The following is a 25,495-nucleotide window of genomic DNA, read 5'->3' on the forward strand; positions in this document are numbered from 1 at the left end:
TCTCCAGTTTGTCTAACATGTATTATTTTTTTCCGTTGTGTTGAATGGCATCCACTTTTACAGCTGACTTAAAAGAATCCTTCCTCTCCTGGCCAGAGGAGATACAATCACTGCTGGCTTAAGGCAACACGTAAACATTCTACAGTGAAAGAATAACCTGTGCCAGCAGCAGAGGCATCGCATTCCACAATGACCAGCAATCCTTATTGTCATACTTCAGTATTCAATATGTTTATTTATAAAGTAATTTAATTTTACAGAGGAAAAAATAACAATATAGAAGAAAATGTTAACTTAGTCATAGTCTCCTATAATGGTGTGCTTCAGTTTTGAATCAATTTATAACAAACAAAATCACAATCATCAGTACAGCAGATGTTACAGGTAGTTACAGATTCTACTTAATACAACTGAAGAGCTGACTAATGCAAACTTCCTTCCAAAGACCATAACGGAAGTTGTATAAAATCTGTATGATTTTAACTCTTTAGCTGTACGAACCTTCTACTCGAGTGAGCACTGATGTGCCACTTACACAGGGGAAAACAGGTCGAGTTCTTGAGCTTTAACACACAGGAGGAAGACATAACCCTTCATGCCTGAGCCACACCACAAAGCACTGGCTCCTGTTTTCTGTGAGGCATGCAGTGCTGCCCTGAAGTGTCATCGGTTGGAAGCAATGCCCAAGTCTGGGTCCTGGAACATGAACACCAGTCAAGCATTCTGCCTGGATTAACAACCCCACACCTTCTTCTGGGGGGTCTGTTTTGCTTTTTAATGGTAAAAGTGCCTTGCAAACCCAGCTAAACTGCTCCTCAGGGGTTAGGTTAAACCTCCACATAGCGCAGTGCCATGCAGACACTCTAAAGTTCCGTTGCAAGTACTGGCGTGAGAAGTATTTGCTGAGAGCTCTTAATCATGTGGTTTTCCATACATTTCTGCATAACAAAATTATGTACCCAACCAGTAAGATACAAATTTCATCCCCATAGTTTAGTAATTTTGATCAAACATGCTTAAAAAAATTTGCAAAATTCTTCTCACCATTGGAAATGTGTCATAGAGAACTGTGTTTGCAGGATGTTTTCTTAAAAAGCTATGAATGCCTTATTTTAAAATGATTAATGCTCTATGAGCTATAATCATTTTCTTAAAGGCACTGAACCCATACTGGAAACTAGAAGCTAGTTCTTCTGATCAACAATATAAATGCTTAGAAATTACAAAATACTCTGTTTTCAGTAAAATCTCCATAGAGACCTTTCCAAATTTAAACATTCTGAAATGTTAACAATTACTTAAAAGGAAGCTTTTTATTTCCTGGAAGTATTGAAGGAGGACTTGAAGACAGATTTGACTTCCCAAAAGCAGCCAGAGCTGAGAACAATTTAAATATATTCTGTAAAGCTGAATCTGCACAAAACGTTAAGTCTTGCTGAACCTAACATTTTCAATGGAAAGACAAACCCCAAGTATTTTGTTTTATTGTACTACTACCAATCTGGAATAGTTCCTCTGGTACAATCTTGAATACGGCCAATGTCATTGTTTAATGTTGACTTCCTTTTAAGTTCACAAGCTACATGAAAAAGTGAAATGCACACACAGCACAAATACTACTGCATCTATCAGTGCTTACATATGGGATTAAGAACAGTGCAAATACTAGCATTTAGCCTACTTCCATTCTTGACTACACTATTGCTATAAATGCATATGAACAAAAACCTATAATGGAAGAGTTTCTAAGTCTAGTTTACTGTAAAAGCACCTTCAGTTAGTTTGTATAAATTTACCACATCTTAAATAATTTTGGTTGTTTCAAAAGCTGAAATATTGTAATAACAAAAACAATTTGAAATTATGAAGTTGTGTATAAGCACCAGATTATTTAACATTTACAGTGCAAGACTTAAAATTGGTTTATTTACAGAAATCAATATCAACAAGAGAGACTATTCTACTAATTATCAATAACTATGAGCTTCCTAACATGTTTAGAATATAACCTCCTAACTTCAAACATGAAGGCACCTGGCTTTACCTCTGGAAAAGAAACCTGTTGCTCAGAATTTGTATAAAACCCCAAGTATCTGAGGATTAAGCAGCCTACTAACCCCACAACTGGGCAGCCAGTTACCCCTGGAGCAGCAGTGCTGTCGTGCACCACAGGATATTGGAGTTTGGATTCTTAATGTAGACTCTGCTCTTCACACCATAACTAAGTGCAAAAGCAAATCACCACATTAAGTAAAGGTTGGATGAACTGTATTCTTATTTGAAATTACAATCTGAGAGCAAGTACCTTAGAAGTAGCCAGACCCGAAGCCTGCCTTGTTTTTAAAAATAACTGTTACATCTGTAACAGTTCTCTTTCACACGTAGGTGAAAGAAAATCACCTACTAAGTATTGTTCTCAAATCACCAAATTAGTTCAGCAAGGTTGAAACACAGCACAGAAGCCTGGAACAGTGATTAGGCCCAAAATTTCATTAGAAACAATTTATGTATGTTTGGTCTAAAGAATTTACATTGTGTTAAAAAATAATACTCTGATTGTGCAATAAATAAAGCTATTTCCCCCTCTGCTTCCCAGAACCACTGTTGCCAGGCTTCAAACTATGCAAGACACAGTTACTTTCAAAAGCTGGATGATTGATGTACATCAAGGAGCTGAAGTCAGCAGCACTTCAGTCACTTAACTAACTGGGCCAGCCACTCTTCAGTCCAAGGTCAAAGTAATAGAAGCATTCTGAGGAGAGATGCTAAAAACCTCATGCTAAAGCAGGGAGTTGATGTAGTACTAGAAACAGCACACTAGTACCAGATTCCTAGCACCACACAGCTGTAGGGTTTTTTGCTAAATATTGGTTTACTCTGCAAGTTGATTCCAAGAACACTGACTGACCATTCATCATCTGAATAACCCCTAAAATGGCAGCATTCTCAAATTGACAGTGTTTGTTTTTCAAGTATCTCAACACCAGCTCTTGAGTCAGACATGCAAACAGTTAATATTTCCCTGTGTCTAGCTCCTGTAAAGTAAAAACTCACAGAACTGAAGCCTGTATCTCACTTGATATTTCTTCACTGTTTTATGGAGGATAATGTAAACAGTACTTCTAAACTTAGAAATACAATTCTAAAGGGATGTTGAAATAAGAACATAAACAACAGTAAACAAAATGTTCACGGTGCAGGGCATGTTGGAGCCAAGTGGATCCACCAAGTAGATCACATGCCACCACATTTATATAGTTTTAGGACAAACCTTACTAAGAAAGCAGAAAGCAATGCTACTACAGGAAACGGTACCCTTATACAAAGAAGTAAGTTATTGCATATTTATCACATTTATTTGCAACTCACATTAAGGCTAGGTTTACTAGAATGAATGACATATGTATAAGCTTCACTTTGGGTTGCTTAATGAAGCAACCAATGTCTCATACTGAACCAACCTTTCACTAAGAAGAAAAAAATTACACAGTAAACAGAGGGCAGCCAGCACGTCCTATTCATAGAACATGCTTCCATTGTTCTAAAGATTTCTTGCCTGGGACAGGACTTCCCAAACAGATGCTCCAAGTTCACTGTTTCATCAACATCCCCATTATTTCACAGAGCACTAAATTATCTATTACTAATTTATCTGAAAAGTCAACTTATTTATAAAAGGATTTCCACAGCCTGTTATTTAATTATGCCTTAGGAGAGTCCTAGTAGCTCCACAGGCAGTAGCAGCCTCAGGATATGATACAAACTTCTGCCTCACCATGAGTAAAGGCACTTTTGCTGGGAAATCAACTAAAATAGCACAAAGAAGTAACTAAAGATTAGTATTCACCTGAAGCTGAATAATGTAACCTCCTCCAGCATAATCCTACCCTCTCAATTACTCTTCTTTGTCATTGTATGGCCTTTGGATACGTTTAAGAAAAAACAAAAGAAAAGTGAGTCAAAGCTATTTGAGCTATTTCACAATTTGGTCTTGAAAAACAAGGCCCTCAGAACCCTTGTCCTCCAGAAGGAGGAAATGCTGTAGTCCATTTCTCCTGTTGACTGATACAGAAGTTGAACACTCCCATGGCCAAAATTATTACAGCACTAGAGTTCCAAATCACCCGGTGCCAGGCAGGTGAATAACCCAGGAGAAAGTTCTAAAGCTATTTCTGAAGAAAACACTAGGTAGGGTATATGAAGTAGGGTGGTTGAAGGAAGACCAGGATTTTGGTTTTGGATGACATATATGAGTTGCATAAAAACTCAGTGCATGTAGATACACTACAAGGGTGTAGTTCATTCAACCTATCAAGTTATCAATTACCTCTATTCTAGAGAAAAGTCCATTTTTAAATCTGGGACATGCTTGCTATTACAAGCTGCTGTGACAAATTATTCCAGTGCATTTCTCTCCACTGCAACGCAGATGCTCAAAACCCACTGACTTGCAGGTGATGTAATACTCATCACCCTCATCACAAAAATCTTACAGGTTTTTTGTTCCTCCTCTCCATCCCCACCCCATCTTTCATGTTTTTCCTAAGAAAGCACTGTAGCTGAAAATAACTGAAGCTAGATCATTTAAATGCTAACTGCAAGTGCAATTCAATACTACTTGATATATACAGAGCAGATACACTACACAAGAGATCTGAAGACAACAGCACAGAATACAATACTGAACACCCTTGGAATAGTTATTGGAAGCCTGATTAAGCTGTTCAGTGGCTTATTTACATTCAGTATAAATTCTACATAAGTTACCTCTCACAGAAAAGTTTAAGCTTCTCTTTTTTTCACAAGCAGCTGCTTTGTAACTGCTTATGCAGCTGTGGGCAGTGCACATGAGCTAAGTTAGACACTTAGAAGGGCTGAATTTTACCCAGTTTGAGTGTCATTATTGAAGACCAAGGAAGAGTAGGTACAAAAAGTCAACATGCTATAGATTTGACTCAAGTACTAGTGATTGCCCGCCAACAAAAACTATCAGTGTGAAAGAGGGAAGGTATCTGTGGCAAACAATCAGTATAGAGAAAGGATGACAGGCTGAGACTAGGTTTGAAATGTGCAACTTGGTTTCAAAATCACTAGGACAGAGGTGTCCTCTGAGTATTAGTTCATTGCCACTGCATAATATTGCAATGTTCTACAAAATAATGACAAACAAGTCCAATAATTTACATCAGAACAGTTAAAAGGTTAGCAAGCTGGTATACTCCAACAGTTAAAAAAAAAGTCAATGACATTCTACAAAAAACACAGCAAGTTACAAAAAAAAAAAATTTAAAACCACAAAAAAATAAAACACAAGTAAAAAGAATGCCCTCTAATGCACAGCTAGGAACAAGTGAACTGAACATTGGAAAGGTACTTTTGTGGACAAAGGCTAGACTGCATTTAAAGTGCAACACTTGACTATGCCACTCCCATACTGCAAAGAGAACAAACCCTTCCAAACCAGCCGTCAGTCCCTGCATTGCATTTAAAAACAAACAAACAAAACAAAATAAAAAACTCCTGAGAAAGAGTAAGGCTGGATAAGAAACCCCCTCAATTGCAACAGGCAAGTCTGATTCTTACTTCTAATAAGTTTGCTGTCAGAGGTCAAAACTTTTCATTATGGCATCATGGTCAAACTTGAAACTCAAGAAAGCTCTTGATGAAAAAACAAATTTGTAATGGCCATTGCATGCCATAGAATGTCCATCTACGTGTTCTGGCAGTGCGTCTTCGCTGGAGCAACACATCTCATAGGCTGCTTCTGCTTAAGGAGAAAAAGGTATGAAACAAATTTTAAATGGGCAGTTGTCAATAAAAGTATCAACAGCAACACAAAGCCATACCTCAAACATACATTCAATTAATATTTATAACAAAACCTGTATGTTTGGTCATAAACAGAAGACAGTAACTCACAACAGCCATATTTACAAGTTGTCTATAGAGGCTAGAATAAATCTTCAAATTCACTGCAATCTGGAAATACTTTCAATAGCCACATATATATATATATATATATATATATATATATATATATTTTTTTTTTTTTTTTTTTTTACACATATAATACTGTTTAATTTCTCAATAGCCATTTCTTAACAAGGAGAAAAGAATGGCACTGTTTCCTGAGCAGTAAGTAAAGAACTGTGTGCATTCTGCTGCAGTTCATTACTAGCAGGACAGAAAGCCTTAAAACAATGCTCAGTTACCAGCACTATGTCTACTCAGATGCTGTTTTTCTAAAGTAGCTTTTAGTTACTTTTTCACTCAGCCACCTTGTGATCAGTCAGTCTTAATAATTAAAGAGAAGTATTGCAAGACCAACATGAAATGGTACCTTTTTCATTAAAAAATAAGCAAAACCTCAGACTACCTTGAAAAAACATGACTTTATAAGATTTGGAAGGCTGGCATGAGGAATGGTTGAGGAAAAACCCTCAATCATCATTATTCGGGTGCCTTCAGCCTGTAGCACAGGACAGTGTATGAAAATTCTGACTGCACTTGCCTGTTTCAAAGTTATCTTGAAGTCTTCTTGGATTAAGCCTTTTTTCACATTTCTGGTGAAGAGAATGACCATACATTACACATTTTTGATGAAGAAATGGCATTATATTTAAGCATCATCTAACAGGCATGCTGGTTTGCTTTGACACACTTAATGGCTGAATTATTTTACCCCTAACTCAGCATTAATTCTGTCACATTACTTGATGTAGCAAACATGCTTTAAATCCACAAGTCTTTCAGAATCATGCAACTTTTTAACAGTCACTAAAACATTTGTAACATGCAGACTTTTAGGGGAAAATTTTGAGTACTTTCTAACTGTTTTAGGATGGAAGGGTCTTGCATATGATGGTGTGGAATCAACGTTGTGCAGGCATAAATCCACTCTTCAATAAGCTTGTCCCAAAAGAGGCAAGGGGAATGTATTTGCAAACATGCTGCTACTGCCAATTAAATTAACATGCTTTAGAGACACCAACTCAAAACTCTCCAGGGAGGAGTTGTTTTAGCCCCAAGTATTGCTGCTTTAAGTACACCGATACAAAAAAAAATATGGCTCCTTGCACTCTCTGCAAATTAAGTTTCCTGGCCATCAAATTACATTAGAAAATTGTCACTGGACACAGAATATTCAAACTTCAAAAGACTGACCATCATGAAAACACAAGTGGAACAGAAAAAACAAATATTTAGAAAAGTTCATGAAAAGCCTATAAAGTAACTGTAGAGCATTAAGAGTTATCTCCATGAAGAATTTAAAGATTACCATTACAGTTTTTTCCTATCCATCTAAATTTCTGGGCAGTCAATTCATTCCTCTACACTCAGACTCAAATATAACTAACCATTTCTTGCTGCAGGATTTTAGGACAAGTTTATGGTTTCTGTATGTTTACTTGAATAAGAGAAAGAAGGCAATAACCCAAGAATGGGAAGAATCTCATTTAAAGCCTGTAAATAAGAAAAACTAAAGCCTGGACAAGCCAGCTGAGCTGCATAGAGAACTGGGGGCTCACTGCTGCACAAAAGCCAACAAAATATACTGAAGAGCCATAAAAAACAGGGAATCAAAAGCACATTCTACTATAAAAGACAGCACAGCCCACTGAGTCAACTCCCACTGAGAACTGGACAAACACAATTAGTAACTGCAAGGGAATGTAAAACACTAAGAGTGTGGCACTGGAATTTACTGTAATCAGCTCCACTGTATGATTGAAAAGCTATGTGAGATTCTGGCATCCAAGCCAAGTCTGTGTCTCAACATTTTTTGCTGGAGAGAAGGGAAATAATACATATTTACATCACTACTTTCTAAGCATTGCATAACAAATCCCTAGGCTTACAGAAAGATATCACACATGAATAAATAAGATGTGTACTACACTGAGTTGTTACTACACACCACAGAAGACTTTTACATGACAGGAACCTCGAAAGCTGCAGTACTGAAAGCTACTGTGTACTGAAACAGCTGACAAATTTTCAACAGCTCAAACTACTTACTTCTAAAATGCAAACTTTGAAATTTAGTATGCTTGTTTTATAGATGTATATACATACAAGGTAAGAAATGTTATATATCAACAAACATGTATCAAATACTCTGACCAAACATACTCTTGATAGACAGGCATTCTACTCTCTTTCAGTGGGACATTGTCCTGGACATTTGTTAAGCATTACTGGAACCCATTACTGACACAGACACTGCATGTTTCTTACCAAGGTATTGTTTTGCTTAACTGGTTGACTGTGCAGTCCATTTGTTCGCTTCTTTTGGCTGGAAGTGTCTTGATTTTGCTTTCTGCCATTGTTCTTCAGGTTCTGGCTCTGCTGTTAAGTCCAAAATAAGTAGAGGGAAGAGTTTAAATGGCAGAATTGGACATCATTGGATTAACATTTCCTACTTAGTAACTAAAACTTCCCTCCAAGTAACTTCAAAATATGTTAACAGTTTCTTTTGCAGAAAAACTGAAGCCCACTGAAATTAACCAGACATACACTCAAACTACAGGGCCATCAACTGTTACTCTTTCTCTATTGCACTGAAAAGAACAGAATTATTACACAATTAATTCAGTTAAGTGAATTTCCATGCACTGATGCAGATATACTAGAGATAACAGCAAAATGGCATGTACTAATTACTATCTGTACATGAAACAACATAATTGCTACCTGATACCACCACTTCTACTGTTAGATAAATCAAAGAATTCCCAAGAGTATTCCCCTACTCCCATGTTTCTACTTTTACATTCTGTGGTGATGAAATTCACTGGTTTTGTCCTAGAGAGGAAACCCTCATGAACAAAGACATCTGTTTTAAATAGTCCAGATGCATATGCCTGCCTAAGAAACAACCTACCTTTATTTTCAAAACTTCAGACACCTCAGGATGATTAGATGACTTCTGTGGCTGTTTTGGCTTCACCAAGTGCTCTCCTGAAACGCCATCTGTAAGCACCTGCTGACTACAGCGAAGTTTGGATCTAGTACAAGAAAAGAAAGAAGTTTACAACACAACTTCAAATCTACTGAGAACAGAAGACAAATGTGAAAAAAAATTTCTGCTTTTTGATAACAATCTGGAAGACAATCTTAAGTAACCTAATACGGAAAAAACTAATAATGCTCACTGCCATCTGCATTCTCCACAGACAAGAGGCCAAGTCCACATTAACATTGGTCCTGCTGTTCTCAGCCTTGGTGTTGCCCTGGCTCAAATTACTGAAGTCTTCTCATAGGGACTACAGGTTTCAACGTTTGCTCTACCACTTTTCACTCAGCTGAATCTAAAGCCAGCAGCATATATTCCCCTACTGATTCCCACAGATTTTATCTATCACTTCTTAGACTACTTAGAGTCCTACTTTTCCTGTGCTGCAGTGCCAAAAATACTGAACTTGAAGCACTGGAAGTTATCTACTTGCTTTAGCTCCTATTTGTTTGGGTTTTGTTTGTTGGTTTGGTTTGGTTTTGTTGTTTTTTTGTTGGTTTTTTTTTTTTTTTTGATTCCCATAAACAAGACTGAGGAAACAATCTCAGTTCTTACACCTGTGTATCATCACATTAATCAAGTTCTCACCTTACTTACTAGTCTATGATATACATATATACATCTATGCTTATTTTTCTGTTATTTACCTATTACTGAAACACAAATCCTTGGAGAAAGAGAAAAGGACAAGCAGTATTGTATATAATTTTCATTGTATAATATTGTCATATTTGTATGACCAGTGTTTTGTAAGAAAGAATACAGAGATGTTAAACTGACCTGGTTCTTACCTAGCTTTTTCCAAGTTGGACTTAGAGGGTGCACTCCCTGCAGATGAAAAACCATTGTCACTGTCTGAGGAGTCTCCATTCCTTCGGGAAATCCATTCCCTCAATGGCCTGTGAGCAAGGAGTAGTACAACAAGATCTACTTACCAAAACAACTCTAAAGAACTTATAGTTGTCTGAAAGACCCTGGCCTAGCATTTGCCTCATCTCAAACATACCTGATGAAGGGAATTGCCATAAAAAATTTGTTAGGTGCCAAACCCAGCTTGGACTTTGGGGTCATGTCATTTCTGTGGCATGGTAATTTGTCGATGGAAAACCACTCAATATTCTAGAAAAACAAGAAATAAAATCACAATATCCTCTACTGTAGCCTTAGTAGAATGTTGCAAATGTGTATCAGCCACAATTATTTCCCTTAATTAAAAAATTACAATGGAAGACTTAAATTAACAGGCCACAACAGCCTTTTTCACAAAAGGTTAATTAACTTCTGACTGCCACTACAGTAGCAGATGGTACAGCAGAAACTCATTGCATGATATCACACCTAAAATATGAAAGGTATTAATCAACAAGTAAACTCTGAATAAGAGTTTTCATAAAGAAACCAACCAAACCACTTCACACAGAATGCCATAAATAAATGTACAGACTTTGAATAACTTCCAAAAACTTTTTACTTAAAGTGTTATCAATACTGGACCACCAATACCCATTCAAAATGTAAGAAGGGTGTTTAGTTTGACAGTAAGTTTCAAGTTTATTATAAAAGAAAAAAAAAACATGGGGATAGGACAGGATTTGTGTTCCTGCTTATATGTTACAGTTTTATAGTTAAAACTTATATACGTATACTTAGCAGAATGGGGAAACAAAATCAGGAATTCTGACCACAGACAGTGTAGGAGAACCTAGATGAGATTTGCTATCTACTCTGAAAGCCCCAGGTCCACACAAGATGCAAATTATGGAAATAAGGTCCAAACTGAACAAGTTTTCAATATAGTTCTACAGGGAGTACAAAATCAGGTTGCCTGGTGGCATTAGATCAGATGAAGACAAAGCTTCAAAACTCTGTCATTGCAAGAATGCTTCAACATTCCCACATATATGGTCACTGTTCTACAAAGTACCATATTTACTGTTTATTTTAAAAAACCCTCAAATTTCATCTTATGTCATATTTTAAAAAAAACCAGGTCTCTAATGCAAGAAATTAAGTTCTGTCCTGTCAAATACTTTCATTATTTAGAAAGCAAGGTGCCCTATTTAGTGACACAATCTGCATGGAAATATAGCTATTTTAAACTGAATTGCCATAAAGGAAAAAAGTATTCAAACTTCAAAGATTACAGATACCACTGACAAAGTCTCCAACAAGCCTTTGTCTTTCCCTTTCACAATACCTTTTAAAAGCCAAATGGTACACAATACATCTGAAATAGTTCCTTTTTTCTGTCCCCTTCTCAGCTTCCTCCATAAAATATACTATTTTTTAAATCTGACAGTATTAGCCATGAAAGAAAGAAAACAATCGTTAGTTTGTCCTTTTTATATGTAGGGCTTTTGCATGTCCCCAACTAATAATTACAACTTGAAAATATATAGTTACATTTGCATCTGTAACTAGGAATAATATGAAATTATTAATATATACACCACCTACAAGAGGAGGATAATTGTATTTTAGCACCATGCTCTATTGTCTTTTCATGATGAATAGAGATGTCAGTCAGATGGTCAAGTACCAGACTTGCAGGCAAGCTCTAAGAAGTCAACACAAAAACCTACAGTGAAGAGATGCCACTGGTACCCAGCATTTAAGGTGTTCATTGTGTTTACTGGGTTCATTATTTTACACACTTCTGACTTTAAAAATCAACCTCTGCAAAGTTGCTATAGATTCGGACAAGGCAGTACATACCCGAATTTCCCTTCTAGTTTTGGGGTTGAATTTTGTGTTCTTTGGAACTCCAGGAATGATATACAGCCGTGCTAACTGATCATTGATTCGCAGCTCAATGTATTCCTCTTTGCAGATATAATCTTTTATGTCAAACCCAGTTTCTTCAAACACCTGAGAAGTATTTAGAAGAAGTTAGTGAGTGTGTATTCAGAGTTATCCTTTCACAACCTGCTACCACAAACCAAGGAATGATGATTTTTCAGATATATCCATGAAAGCTGCTAAGAAAAACAAGCCTTTACACACAGAGGTTTGCTCATAAATAGAAAAACTATCTACATGCTTTAGATTTCTCTGAAACTGTAAACCTGTTATACAAGTTGAAACAATTCTATTACACTTTCATGTAGCAATTTATTAATATGGATGGGGTTAGTCCTCATCAACTTCTGAGGTACTACTGAACTCTGTAGGCACTGCCAAGTGAAGACCTCTTCAATCAGATTTTACACAGATGAAGCTTATGATTTCAGATCTGTGCTGACTCCAGTGAAAGAAGTTGAAAGATTTATTTCAGATATAAAATAAATTCTCAGTCTATCTACAATGACAATCTAACTTGATGGAAAAAAGATTATAATAGTGCTGTTCACTAGTGAAATCTAAATAGATTTTTCAAATTAACAACACCATCAAAAGATTTTTTTTCCCCACTATAAAACTGTGTCCCCTTTAATGCTTTGGCTGGCATAACTTGAAGAGGAAGATACACTTTATGTAACTCCTTTTTGAAGTAGCTGTCTGGTTTATCCTTGATAGGTATACTTAAAACAAACAAACAAAAAAAAAAAACAAATCCTGTGATTTCCCAGATACTGATTCAGTCCAATTGAAGAACACTAAATGCACCATACTACTTTCCCTCAACTTAATTTTCTCTCTCAAAAATTCTGAAAGTATTATGTTGAATGAACACTGAATTTGTACCAGTAATATTCTTTTACAGGCCATTTTGAATATGCAGCTTCACTATATATCTAGGTCTCCAGGAGCAATAAACACCACAGACTATTTCATTTTTCAGATTGTACTTGCAAATATACACTGATTCTTGTTCCTGAACATAACTGAAAAATAGAAAAGTTAGGTTCTTCACAACTTTTACATAAAATTCTACAACCTCTAACTCAGCTCTTTAACCTCTTTACACAGACCAGTGTACACAGGCTGAATTCCCATTTCTCCGCATTTTTAAAGTTATGGTGACCCTTGAAATTAACACACCAAAAGTCATAAATTATGTAAGATTTCCCAAGCACCACATGTTTAAATGTAAATTCACAGTTCAGCAGAGAACTTTAAAAATAGTACTCACTTCATTTAGCACATTAATGCAAAAGAATGTGAAACATAAACCTTTTTTTTGTTTTATTTTAATATATAACCTCAACCTTGATACCATTTTGGAACCCAGAAAGGCACCAGAAGATGACTGCAAGAACAGATCATTTATTCACATGGTTTCAATATCAGGATTACCTAGTAAAGTGCCTTTTCACCCAACACATATATCCTGATTTCAGATAAATTTCACTTCTTTACCTTAAAGGAGTTGATATAACTTACCTCTCTAGCAGCACAGTCGTGAGGTGCCTCTTCTTTATTTACTTTCCCTTTTGGAAATCCCCAACCAGATTTTGCTAAATAGCCCTGAACCAAAAGAACCTACAAAATACAAGGAAATGCAACTGTCAAACATGCAGATGTTCTAACCAATTTCATTAAATGTCTTCACTCCACCATCCCCTTGTTCTCCAAAAGAATATGGTAGCCTCAAGGAAGGAAATCATTAGGTTTGCTGCATTCTAGCAAAAACACTGAAATATTTTACATAATCGTGTAACTCAGAATAAAAAATAAAATCTGAGAAGGAAAGCATGCAGAAGTGTGTTTACTGACTCACATTATATTTCTGTACACAGCCACCAATATCAAGTAATTGTCAGATCTCTGTGAATCTGACAGTGAATGTAAATTTCTCCAGAAGAAAAATGTAAACAACCAAGAATTACTTCTGCCAGCATATATCATCCCTCCCTCTAGACAGTCCTTCACAACTATTTCCATACTTACATTTTCAAGTGTCTCATCAAGGATAATTGCACCATAGGTCGGCACTCCCATTTTGTATTCTTTCCACTCATCTAAAACCTTTTGTACATCTTCACCTTGAGGCAGTAAAAAGGGGCAGTGATTGAAGAGTATAGCAGCTTGTTAAGGAAGATAAACTTAAGCTGCCAGTTCCAAGGCACATACTGAATACAAAAGATATTCACTCCAAATTTAGACCAAACACTTCCTCCCCTAAGTTCCTTTCAAGATAGATTCTCTTGAAAATAAATAAATATTATGAATAATCCACTAGGAAGCACAGAGTACATCAAGTAATTTGCCAATTCCTAAAAACCAAAACCCAAAACCAACCAAACACAAAAGACACCCAAAAAAAAAAAAAAAAAAAAAAAGCCAACAAAACAGTAAAAAACCATACCAAGAAAAAAGATGGCACAAGGCTGCTTGTTTGAAGGAAGGTAATTTTGGAAAAAAGTAACCCCATAACAGTTATTTTGAATATGTGTTATTTGCAAACACATTTTCTTAATTTTGAAGTGAGCAAGACAGAAAAAAATGTCAATTCCTCGTGCTTGAAATAAATGGAAATAAATTTTTGCCACAATCATTTGTTAAGATTATGGCACAGAATCCTATCTTCAGTATTTATTACACTAAAAAAATACTGAATGACATATAGTCACAGAAATCTAAATTCTAATACAATTTATCATGCAGAGAAAATATAAACCTCTATAACTCTAAATTTTTGAGAGAAAATTTGCAAGTCCCTAATCAAAGTATTAATATTATATTTTTCATATATTTTAATACCAGTAAAAAATACTCCACAGCAGAATACTTAAAAATACACTGCAGCAGAACAAATATTTGTGGCAAATATAGGCTAGAAAGGGAAATATGTAATGAGCATATAACATCTATTACACTGCATTTTTTCTGCACTGCCTACAATTAATAGGAGAACTTTGTTAATCTGAAAATACATTTATAATTAAAAACGCATATAAAATAACAGCAGAACATCAACCAACAGGACACAACCATATTTTTACAGTTTACTGTTAAAAGCTGTAGTGTTTCAAAGTAAATGTAAAGTATGAAACTAACAGTTAAGTATGTTGTGTAGTGAAACCATGGATAATATTATCCTCAAAGTTAGAAGCAATATTACAATCTTGCATCAAGAACACAGCGACAAGGTTAAAACTAAAAAGCTTGCTGAATGAAAGCCACAAAGTTTTCTCTAGCAATGACTAGATAGTACACATTCTAGCAGCCCTTGCAAGCAACAAAAAAAGCAAAGGCCAAGCATTTGAATTCAGTAAAAATGCAGTTTCTACCCTACAGAAATTTCCAACAAATATATACCACTGCCTATGGCAGAACACATACCACCCTCAACTACTTTAATATTTATCTCACTAGTTACTTAAAAATTAATTAATTAAACTGTGGAGTTCAGTTTGAAGAGCGCCAACAGCTCAGCCTTGAAACCAACCTAGCATGCAAACTACAACCATGAGAAAAAATCCTCAAACATCAGAAATGAACCATTTTCCATAATTCTTTAGCAGTCCAAGAAACATCTCTTTTGTGGGTGCCACAAAATCATGGAAGCAGTGAACTCAGTAACATCACATACCTAGCAATGCTAACTTTTAATCATTAATACCTGAACTGATAATACCATACTATGAAATACCTACCGTTAACAATATTCAGTTCACACTTCACCGCTGAGACAGAAAACAAGCAGAGTAATAAAAAGGATATCAGCTTTAGCAAAGTCTCTTATCCCACACTGAGGTAATCCTGGTGTGTTTTGCATGTAGAAATCCAAATAAAACCAATGGGCAAGTTCAATCTGAAAACACACTCTGATTGCATTGTCTCTCTCTTCACTTGGAATGTGCAAAATAAATCGGCTGCCAGGAAAGAAAAAGAGTAAGATAAGCCAAATCTACTGACTTAAATACAGCTAACAATAAAACATTGCAACAGTACAATTCTTGATCCATTAGCACACACAAACAGACCACCAGATCCTCCTCATGTTCCACAAGGACAGTAAAAGGTTTTCACAGAGTAAAATACAACTTTTAAAGTCAAAAAGGAAAATGGATTGTTATGACCTTTCAGAAACATCAATTACAATACACTAAGTAAATTAACTGTTGTGAAAACAGGGAGTGTGAAGACAACTTACTTAAATGGCTGTGTTACAAAAATGAAAGCATTTTTACAATACCATTACAGAACATCTGCAAACTCTGATATGATATTTCAGTGCTACTTTATCAGGACACAAGTTGAATATATATAGTTACATATTTTCATTTAAAACCACAGTAAAGTAATAATCTACATAGATTTTAAAATTCAATATGATCCTACAAATTTCCTCAGTCTGAAACTGAACATGGACAATCAGGTTTAGCCCAGATACTGGCACACAAATAAGAGTCACTGAGATAAAAGTTTTAGCAGCACGGTGTGATAGCCCATTTTAGTTAAGCAGAAGAAGCTTTATTTATTTATGTATTTGTATCAAAAGCAGAACTTCCTTTTTAGAAACATAAGGATATACACCCCACTGAACTTAAATCATTTGATGGCGATCTTTGACCATCAGCTCCTGAGTGCAACCAGCTAAAATTCCAAAAGTGCGTAGTATCATTGCTCAAAGGATACTCTCTTTACCTAAAATCTGACAAGTATGAATTGTCACAGGATCCCAGAACTGGTTGCCTCTCTAAGGCACTCTAGCCAAAGACAGAGGCAGGTCACCGGTGCAGGCACACACCTGATACTCCCCAGGCTTCCAAACACATTCACAGGTATTGGCACAGGTGTCATTTTCCACCCCACAGCCCTGCCCAGACCCCAGACCCTCACCCCCATCACACAGGTCGCTGCCCCACCAGACGGTCCAGTCTGAAGTTTCCTAGTGAGAACATGTGCACAAACAGATCTGGGGAAGACAGCCACCCCTCCCACCCAGCGTCTGGGTGGTGACCCACAGTCCTGCTGCAGCTGCCTGTGCTCTGCCCCTCACTGCCCTCACTCACACCACTTCCCCCACACAAGCTGGTTTCCAGGACACTCATCATTGCCAACCCAGACCCTGGGAGCTGAGACCCCTCCCGGGAGTGGCTGCGCTGAGATCGGCTCCCTCACTCCAGCAGCTGACACCTTGCCCAGTCACACACAGCTCCCATCAGCAGCTGGCACTTCATCCTTGGAGCACACAGACACAGGGGGTACAGAGCGGAACTATCCAGACAAAAATAAATATTTACTAAGAAGATGTAAGATAGGACAGTCTGTGACACTTGGGCAGAAGGGGCAGACAGAGAAGTGCACTAACTTGCCCAGTTTTACAGCCAGCCTGTTTTATACCCCCTCTGCCTACCCTTGCTTTGTCCCTCCCTGCTTCTCCTTTTGTGTGGCACTCCCCTCAACCCCAAGTGTGGGATCTCCCCAGGTCTAAAGCCCTACCAAATACAAAGGCCAGGCTGATATTCCTGGGAGTCATGCCTGTGGTTTCTTGGCAGTTGGTCAGTTAGTGCAAGTAAAAGGTTTGTTTCTTGTCATTGTATCTAATTCTGATTTCTTAGCATCTACATATTTTTTTATTCTGATTCCTCTAATTTTTTCCCGTTTTCCAGGAGTAGGTCCATACTCAGCTAAACTTACTGGAATGAACATTCCTATACCCCCTCATTTGGCCCCCTCATTGGCCAAACTTGGTTTTCACCACTGCCTTCCTTACCATTACTCTGCTGGTTTTGTAGCCTTGTATACTTTATTTGTGGAATCCTCACTTTCTTATCATTCTTCTGTTTGTTTTGTAGCCTTGTATGTTTTTTTTATTTATTATACTTTTATTTCTCATCCTCTTATCCAATTTTCACACAGAAAAATGGCCTTGGCCAGATAGTATTGAAGACCTCATCAGGCCTGAGAGGTCTCCTGAGAGGGAGTCTGTGCTTACCTCATGAATTTCAGCATGGCCAAGTGCCAGGTGCTCTGCCTTGGCTGGGACAATCCCAAGCACAACATAAACACAGTCTGATCAGAGAATGGATGGAGAGCAGCAGTGGGGAGGAGGCTTTGGGGTATTGGTGGAAGAGAATCTTGACATGAGCTGACACTGTGAGCTCCCAGTCCACTCTTGTGATGGAACAAAGTGTGCACAGCAGGTTAAGGGAGGTGATTCTCACCCTTTATTCTGTTCTGGTGGACCTCACCTGAAGTGTTGTGTCCAGCTGTAGGAGCTCCAACAAAAGATGATGGGGACCTGCCGGAGCAAGTCTTCTGTGAGGCCTTGCAGGACCTCAGGGGCTGCAAGAAAGCTGGAGAGGGGCTTTTTACAATTTCATAGTGACAGGACAAGGGGGAATGGCTTTAAAGAGAAAAAAGGCAGGTTTAGATAATAGGAAAATAATTTTTCACTGTAAGGGTCATGAGGCACTGGCACACACTGCCCAGAGAAGTTGTGGATTGCCTGTCTCTAGAAGTGCTCAGGAGCAATCTGGTCTAGAAGGTGTCCCTGCTTTTGGCAGAGGGGGTGGGATGAGATGATCTTTAAGGTCCCTTCTACCCAAAGCACTCTGTGATTCTCCCTTGCATAAATAACCTTATTCACACCAACATTTTACCACTTGCCAATTTTCTATTGGCACCACCACTCCCAATTTCTTTTGAAGGTCCTATTATGACTGCTGAAAAGATCCCTTATCTATGAAGCTGCCGTAACTAAAAGATAAAAACTTAAAAGTCTACGTTACATCTAGTCGATGATATCTGCTTGCCCCAGCACTGCAGCTGAACATAAATCTAAAGATAAAATATGCAGCAGTATCAAAGAGGAGTAAGAACATGCCAGGGATTAGACTTAGAGAACAAGAGAAAAGCCAACTGCAATGATACTTATTAATCAAAAAGTTAACTTCTAAGTTACTTGGAGCGACTGAAGTGCTAACAACAGGCATCTCTGGGTTGCTCTACATGGAGCTGCCAGGTGCTGGCAGTGATGAGGTAACGCTGGACACACTGTAGGACACAGCTGGAGGCAGCAGCTGAGATGGTGGAACCTACGGGGAAGTGTATTTAAGGACAAAAATACCAGACAGGCAGAGGAAGTGAAAAAACCAGCATGAAACAGGAGTGCAAACACCAAAGTTGGAGAAGAAGAAGGAAGAGATGTCCATCCTACAGCCTGTGGAGGGTCACATGCTGAAGCAGATGGATATGTCCTGAAGGAGCCTCAGCCCTAGAAGTGATCCCACACTGGAGCAGGGGCAAAACATAAGAGGGAAGGAGCCCCAGGGAGGATTTTGTGTTACAGACTGACCACAACCCTCATTCCCTATCCCTTGAGCTGCTTGCAGGGGAGGAGGCAGAGGAGAGTAGAGAATGAAAGGATGAAGCCGACATGAAGTTTCTCTGGGAAAAACAAGGATGCAGAAAAAGCTCTTTTTCAAATATTTTTTGAAGAGGGGCTGGGTGAGCATCTGGCTATTTGAGCAAGGTGAACCAACCACAGTCTTGGAGTCAAAATATGGGGTAACAGCCCTTGTTTACAAGACAAAAGGAGTTTCAAGAAGCTGCTAAACCCACATTATGTCTCTGCACATCCACTTCTTTACTCGGTTAAACAGCTCCATAGCACAAGGTAGCATGACGAAAACTGACATGGATACCTGTAAGTTGTTATTTAACAATACCCAGTAACTGAGTAGGAAAAATCACCTGTCACTTTCTACCAAAATTCCCACTAGTATCATATGTAGATTGAAGAATGTAGGAAATTACAGATATTTTTATAACACATTTATAATATGAACACAATCATAATACAAAACACCATTTTTAAGATGGAAGATGACAGTATCTCAAAGAAACGTAGTTAGACACTGGGAGTGATCCTATTACAATGTAAGATTCAAATACCCATGTGCTCTTCTATCAGAAGTGACACTAACAGGCTGTATCAGTTTCATTGCAATTCCTCTCTGGATTTTCTGAAGAACTCTTAAATCTTGTGTCATATGTGTCATATAGGGAACCGAAAGGCGAGTTCCTCTCTCTGCACGGAGGCCAAAGGAGACACAACAGAAACAGAAACATGCTTCAGAGGCCAGATTTAAGGAACTGAAAATTTACATGCCTATCACAAATGCTTGACTCTTGCACTGGACAAGTGGAAAACAATACTGAGCAGGACAGTTCTACCTTCCTGTGGTATTCTCACTTCTAAACATTTTCACTCATTTGAAAACTGTAACGTAAGTGGGGTATCTTCCCTCTTCACTAACCTTTCCCTCTTTTACAAAAATACCTAAGGAATCCCTTGGAGGTGGTAAAATAGAAGGATTATTTCATGCCAAATATCACACACAGTTTGTGTCATCACATGCGAAAATTGCATAAGAAGATGGCAAATAAAAGTATAACAAATAAATAAAGCATACAAGGCTACAAAGCCATGAGAAGAATTATAAGAAGGTGAGGAATCCACGAATAAAGTATACAAGGCTACAAACCCAACAGAGGAATTATAAGGAAGGCAGTGGTGAAAACCAAACTTGGCCACTGGTTGATGAGGGGGTATAGGAATGTTCATTCCAGTAAGCAAAGCCCCTGGAAGAAGAAAAGGATTTCACTCTGGAAGACCCGACAAGCAGCTTCAGGCCGAAGGGTGTCCTCCCAGCAGAGGTAACTCACGGCAGGGTCGCCCCGCCGCCCTTCCAAAGAGCAGCGGCACCGCACCAGCGCTCCCGGCTCTTCCTTCACCTGCGCAAACACCGCCGACGCAGCTCTACCTTTTCCGGCCCGAGCGCCGCAGGAAAGCCCCGCAGGAAACAACGTTCCTGCCCTGCCTCCCGCACTCGGCCGCCCCGCGCAGCCCCGCACCCGCTCCAGAGGGTGCCGCGGGCAGCCTTCCCGCCCTTCCCGCACCGATTCCACCGGGAGGGCGGAGCCTCGGGCTCGGGGGCAGCGCGGCGAGCCCCGTCCTTCCGCTTCCCGGCCGCCGCGGGAGCTGCCCGGCCGCCGCCCCTCGGTGCGGGCGGCCTCGCACCCGCTCCGCGTCCCGAGCATCCCGCGGCGCCCCGCGCAGGGGCGGGCGCCTTTCCCGCCCTCCCGCGGCAGCGGCAGCGCAGCCCCGGGGCCGCCCCCGCCCCACGGCCGTACCTGCATAGGTCGTCCAGGACGCTGCTGGGGATCTCGGCCCGTTTGGTCTCCATGGGGAAGCGCGGCTCATCCCGACGCGGCGGAGGCCGGGGCGCAGGGAAGCGGCGGGGGCGGGGCCGCGCTGCGGAGCGGCGGCGGAGCGGCGGCTCCCGGGGCCAATCGGCGCCCGCCGCTTGCGGAGCGGCGGCCAATGGGGCGGGGCGCGGGGCGGGACCTTCGCGCTCAGGTGATCGCGGGAGGCCAATGGGCGGCGCGGGGCGGGGCCGCGAGCGAGCGCGCTGATAACGCGGCGCGCCGGGACGCGGACGGGACGCGGAGCAGCGGGACCGGGCCGAGCCGAGCCGAGCCGAGCCGAGCCGAGCCGAGCCCAGCCCAGCCCAGCCCAGCCCGGCCCAGCCCAGCCCAGCCCGGCCCAGCCCAGCCCAGCCCGGTGAGGCACAGCTGCCGTGCTGTGTCCAGCTCTGGGCTCCTCAGCACGGAGACAGGGAGCCACAGGAGGGGGTCCAGCAGGAGCCATGAGGATGAGGACGCTGTGGGGCATCTCTGCTTTGTGAGGAAAGGCAGCGGGAGCTGCGCCGGTTTAGTCTGGAGAAGACTGAGCTCTCATTGATGCGTGTAAATTCCTCCAGTGCGGGTGCCGGGGGGTGGTGCCCGGCGGCAGGACGAGGAGCAGTGGCCACAAAGTGAAACACGGGAAGTTCCGCCGCGGTGTGAAGAAGAAGGTCACGGTGAGGAGTGGCGGAGCTCTGGGACCGCTGCCGGGGGCGGGCGCGGGTCTCTCTCCCCCACGGAGCCATTCCAACCCACCGGACGCGTTCCTGCGCCTCCTGCTCCAGGGCACCGCGCCCTGGTGCGGGGGGCTGGACGGGATCATCTCCGAAAGGGAATGATTCTGTGATCCTGCGAAACAAACCCGGCTCCGGAGGAGCCTCCCTGCCGGCAGAGGGTATCGCTGCTCTCTCCGCAGCAGCTGCTGCTGCCATTGCAGCCTTTGATTTTAAGTAGCAGCGAGTTTTTGATGCATTTCTCCTCTTCTTCTTCTTCCCCTTCCTTTCCTCGCCAAACTGCCTGAGCTCCTTCTGGCTGCTCTTTCCCTTAGGGGATTGGGGAGAGAATCAGCGAAATGAGAAAACTCGTTGGTTAAGATAAAGACTAAGTTGTCTAGTAAGTTATTACTATTGCCTATTAAACTATAGGGAATGCAAGAGCTACACAAATAAGAAAGCAAAACAATAAATTAATTCACTGCTTCCCGTGACCAGGCAGGTGTTCAGCCATCTCTAGAATGGGGATTCATCACGTTTAACAGTGACTTGGGGAGACAAATGCCATCACTCTGAATGTCCCCCCTTTTGTTCTCCCCACAGCTATCCTGATAATGATGCTATATGGTATGGAATATGATCAGCACAAATCCAAAACAAGGCCCCATACCAGCTAATTAGCTCTGCCCTAGTCAAAACTAGAACACAGAAACACCAGTCCAGCATTTGAAGACACAAAAAGTATGTATATTCACAGTTGTTATTGACTGTTAGGCACAGAAAGTGAGAGATGGATTCTTTGCCCCCTTTCCAAGGATATAACAGAGAACAGGAGGCTCCATACTAGCTCCAGAAGTATTAGGAAAGGGCATTCAACCAGGTGTAGAAAAAACAATACTGTAAGATGACTTTGGAGTCCAGTCTTAGTAGGAGCAGCTGTAGAAGTATTTACATACATTGGTGCCGCACTCATGAGCAAACTCCACTAAGTGGTATTTGACAGTGACTTTTGCTCCACTCTTTTTATTGCTGTGATGCTTGGAGGTGATGGGTGGATCACTTTAACACTGACTAACAGAAGTACTTTGTTAGGAAAAGTAAAGTCCACTAACAGTGCTATTGATATGTCTAGACATAGGAACAGCTGGAAGGATCTGAGTTCAAATGGATCAATCCCATTCCTCAGGAATCCAAAAAGCTCAGTTTTTACCAGAAAGAGCAGATGTAGGAGGTTCTTTGAAAGTTGTATCATCTGGATTATTTCAGGTATCAGGATGGTCTTGGTGCTATTGTTTTTCCCTGTTTGCTACATTCACAAGCTGCACCCCATGTCCCGGTCCCCATCTCCCATGTGAATTTGGTACCAGGAGCTCCTACAATTGATAAAGAGGAAAAAAGGTGGCTTAGAAAATGCACTTTGACATCTCATGCTAGCCATGGTACTTTTAGCCCTGTCATGGTCTCTGAAAAATACCCAGCCTGATACAATGAAGAAGCAAACATGTCAAATATTACCTAAGTTACAAATCATTCTTGGATAATACAGATCCTTAACATATGAGAAATGTACTACCTGAAGAACATAATGGAAGTTTGCAGACAGTGTTCCAGGACAGGGGAGAGAGGAGAGACGTGTTTGAACATTTCTGCTTGCTTCATTTTGGAGACATTGCTGGAAGACTAGGTTAGCCAGAACATCAACATAAGAAAAAATATGTTCACAAGTAGGATTTGGAGTTGTGTATCATTGTAGTTTCTTTTTCTTGCTGTGTGTTTTCTAATTTATTTGGTAAATTAACATGCACTCCTTTTACCTGTTAGCTCACACGAAGTAAGTTGAGTTAAAGCTGACACATTCAGGTTATATTTCCCCAAAGATAAATCCTTCAGGGAAACTTGCATGCTTTGGTGGCAAAGTTGGAAGTAGCTTTTGTCAAGCTTTAAGGGCAATTAAGAGAGCAGGAAGGCCAGGTATAACACAGAGAAGCTCATCCAGTACCCACAACACCTCACAGCTCCAAGCAATATGCAGAATCACCCAGTGATGTAGTCCAACTGGTTTTAAATTACTGCTTATCAGTCAGACTCGGCAATCCTAAAGATAGCGATAAGATATTTGGAAAATAATGTTGTTGTCTGTTTGAACTGCGCAAAGAGAGAAGATGGCAGAAAACAAAATGGGCCAGCCATTTGCGCATTCAGAAAGGGATCTCAGAAAAGGAGTTGGATTGCACAGGACAAGCAAGAGCTGAAAGTGGATAAAGTTTTGCTTGGAGAATCTCACCAAAGTGAGAATTGCATTGGATAGGAAGCACCATCCAAATCCAGAACTCAATAAACATTTATTTGCCGTTTATGTGAATTAGAATAAAGACCAAGGCAGAAACTTGAGAGTCTGCAATCAAGATTGCAGACTTCAGCTTGCCTAAGTAATCAGGCATTAATTCCACTCAGCCTTTCAATAAACAGATTCTATACTAAAATCTCCAACAAAATATGGAGGTGGGAGGTAAGTGGACTGAAAAGTAATATTTTCTGTAAGCAGTATGAGCTCAGCACCCTCAGTTGCTACAAGTTGGTATTTTGGGTCAAATTTGTATGCAAGGAGACAATGCAAGCACTACTCCCCTTCTTTGCTCCATGTGTTACATGGTAAAAGGTGAGTGAATAGCTGGCACAGACCATCAGGGGGACAGTGATATACTACAGAACTAGTCCCATATAACCCATGTGAAGAAACATGAATACTTAAAATACGTTGAAGCAAGTTTTAGGTAAAGCAAATCGCCCACACAAAAGTTAACGAAACTTTAGGCTTAAATCTGTGTTCATCTCAGTTTCCTGATTGCAAAGGAAAAAGAACCATAAAGACCTGAAAATAATTTGGAAGGGTTTTTATTAAGTGAAAAGCACCATAGAAAGGAACACGCTTGTGGTGAAGTACAAGACATTATGATATCTAATAAGATGCACTCATTAGAAACTTGGATGAATAATGGTACCTAAACCTTGGAGGGGTTCTGAGAACCTTGCAGAGGAGATAGGAAGCACACATAAAAAGGTAAGCCAGCAATTTTATTGAAAATTCACAATTCAAAGTGATTTTTTGTTTCTTTATGCAAAATTTCACTTAATTGAAAACAATATAACTAGTCTAACTGCATTTGATTAATTGTGATTACAATCTATTCTTTGATGATAGAAACCTTAAGCAAGATTATTCAAATGCCACTTTAATAGGTGAAGAGAATTCCTTTGAATTTCCCTTCCCTTCCCTCCTCTCCCCTTGCAGAGGAGATAGGAAGCACACATAAAAAGGTAAGCCAGCAATCATTTGGTTACTTTATGTATAGAGAGCTGTGGTGAGCCTGTTCAGAAGATTCTATACTGGGCTTTTCCTGATATTACAGTGCTTTCATGATCAGATCAAGTAATTTGTAGTCCAAGACCTTGCAGGTAATCATTAATTTAATGGCAATAACATGTGCATTGTTTTACATACATGACATGGCAAGCTACAGGTCAAGACAGCAGGGCTCATTTAGGCAGCACTGATCTCAAACAGGCTTAACCAGATGGTCCAAGTAACACAACATCCCTCGGGATGTGATCATCCTTTCAAACTCCACGTCCAGCTCTGGGGCCCCAGTATCAGCAGGACAAGGACCTGCTGGAGTACAAAGAT

General features: G+C 40.0%; 1 protein-coding gene across 5 annotated transcripts; it reads right to left on the bottom strand.

Moving 5' to 3' along the window:
• Window positions 1-215: 215 nt before the first annotated feature.
• On the bottom strand, window positions 216-21,201 carry DCP2 (decapping mRNA 2). 5 transcript variants are annotated; one of them, XM_021524804.4, is made up of 11 exons: window positions 21,047-21,201; window positions 15,623-15,774; window positions 13,847-13,974; window positions 13,340-13,438; window positions 11,732-11,884; window positions 10,023-10,135; window positions 9,808-9,915; window positions 8,885-9,008; window positions 8,239-8,346; window positions 6,512-6,563; window positions 216-5,764 (listed from the first exon to the last, which is right to left on the bottom strand). In XM_021524804.4, exons 1-11 carry the CDS (start codon window positions 21,097-21,099, stop codon window positions 5,601-5,603), a joined length of 1,254 nt encoding a protein of 417 aa, XP_021380479.2. In that variant the 5' UTR covers window positions 21,100-21,201; the 3' UTR covers window positions 216-5,600. The 5 variants fall into 5 exon arrangements, with proteins under 5 accessions (XP_021380479.2, XP_021380478.2, XP_021380477.2 ...); XM_021524803.4 differs by having other exon boundaries at window positions 216-5,767; XM_021524802.4 differs by having other exon boundaries at window positions 8,239-8,349.
• Window positions 21,202-25,495: the final 4,294 nt, after the last annotated feature.

Source organism: Lonchura striata, chromosome Z (assembly GCF_050655825.1).
Source record: "Lonchura striata isolate lonStrDom1 chromosome Z, ASM5065582v1, whole genome shotgun sequence".
NCBI lineage: Eukaryota > Metazoa > Chordata > Aves > Passeriformes > Estrildidae > Lonchura > Lonchura striata.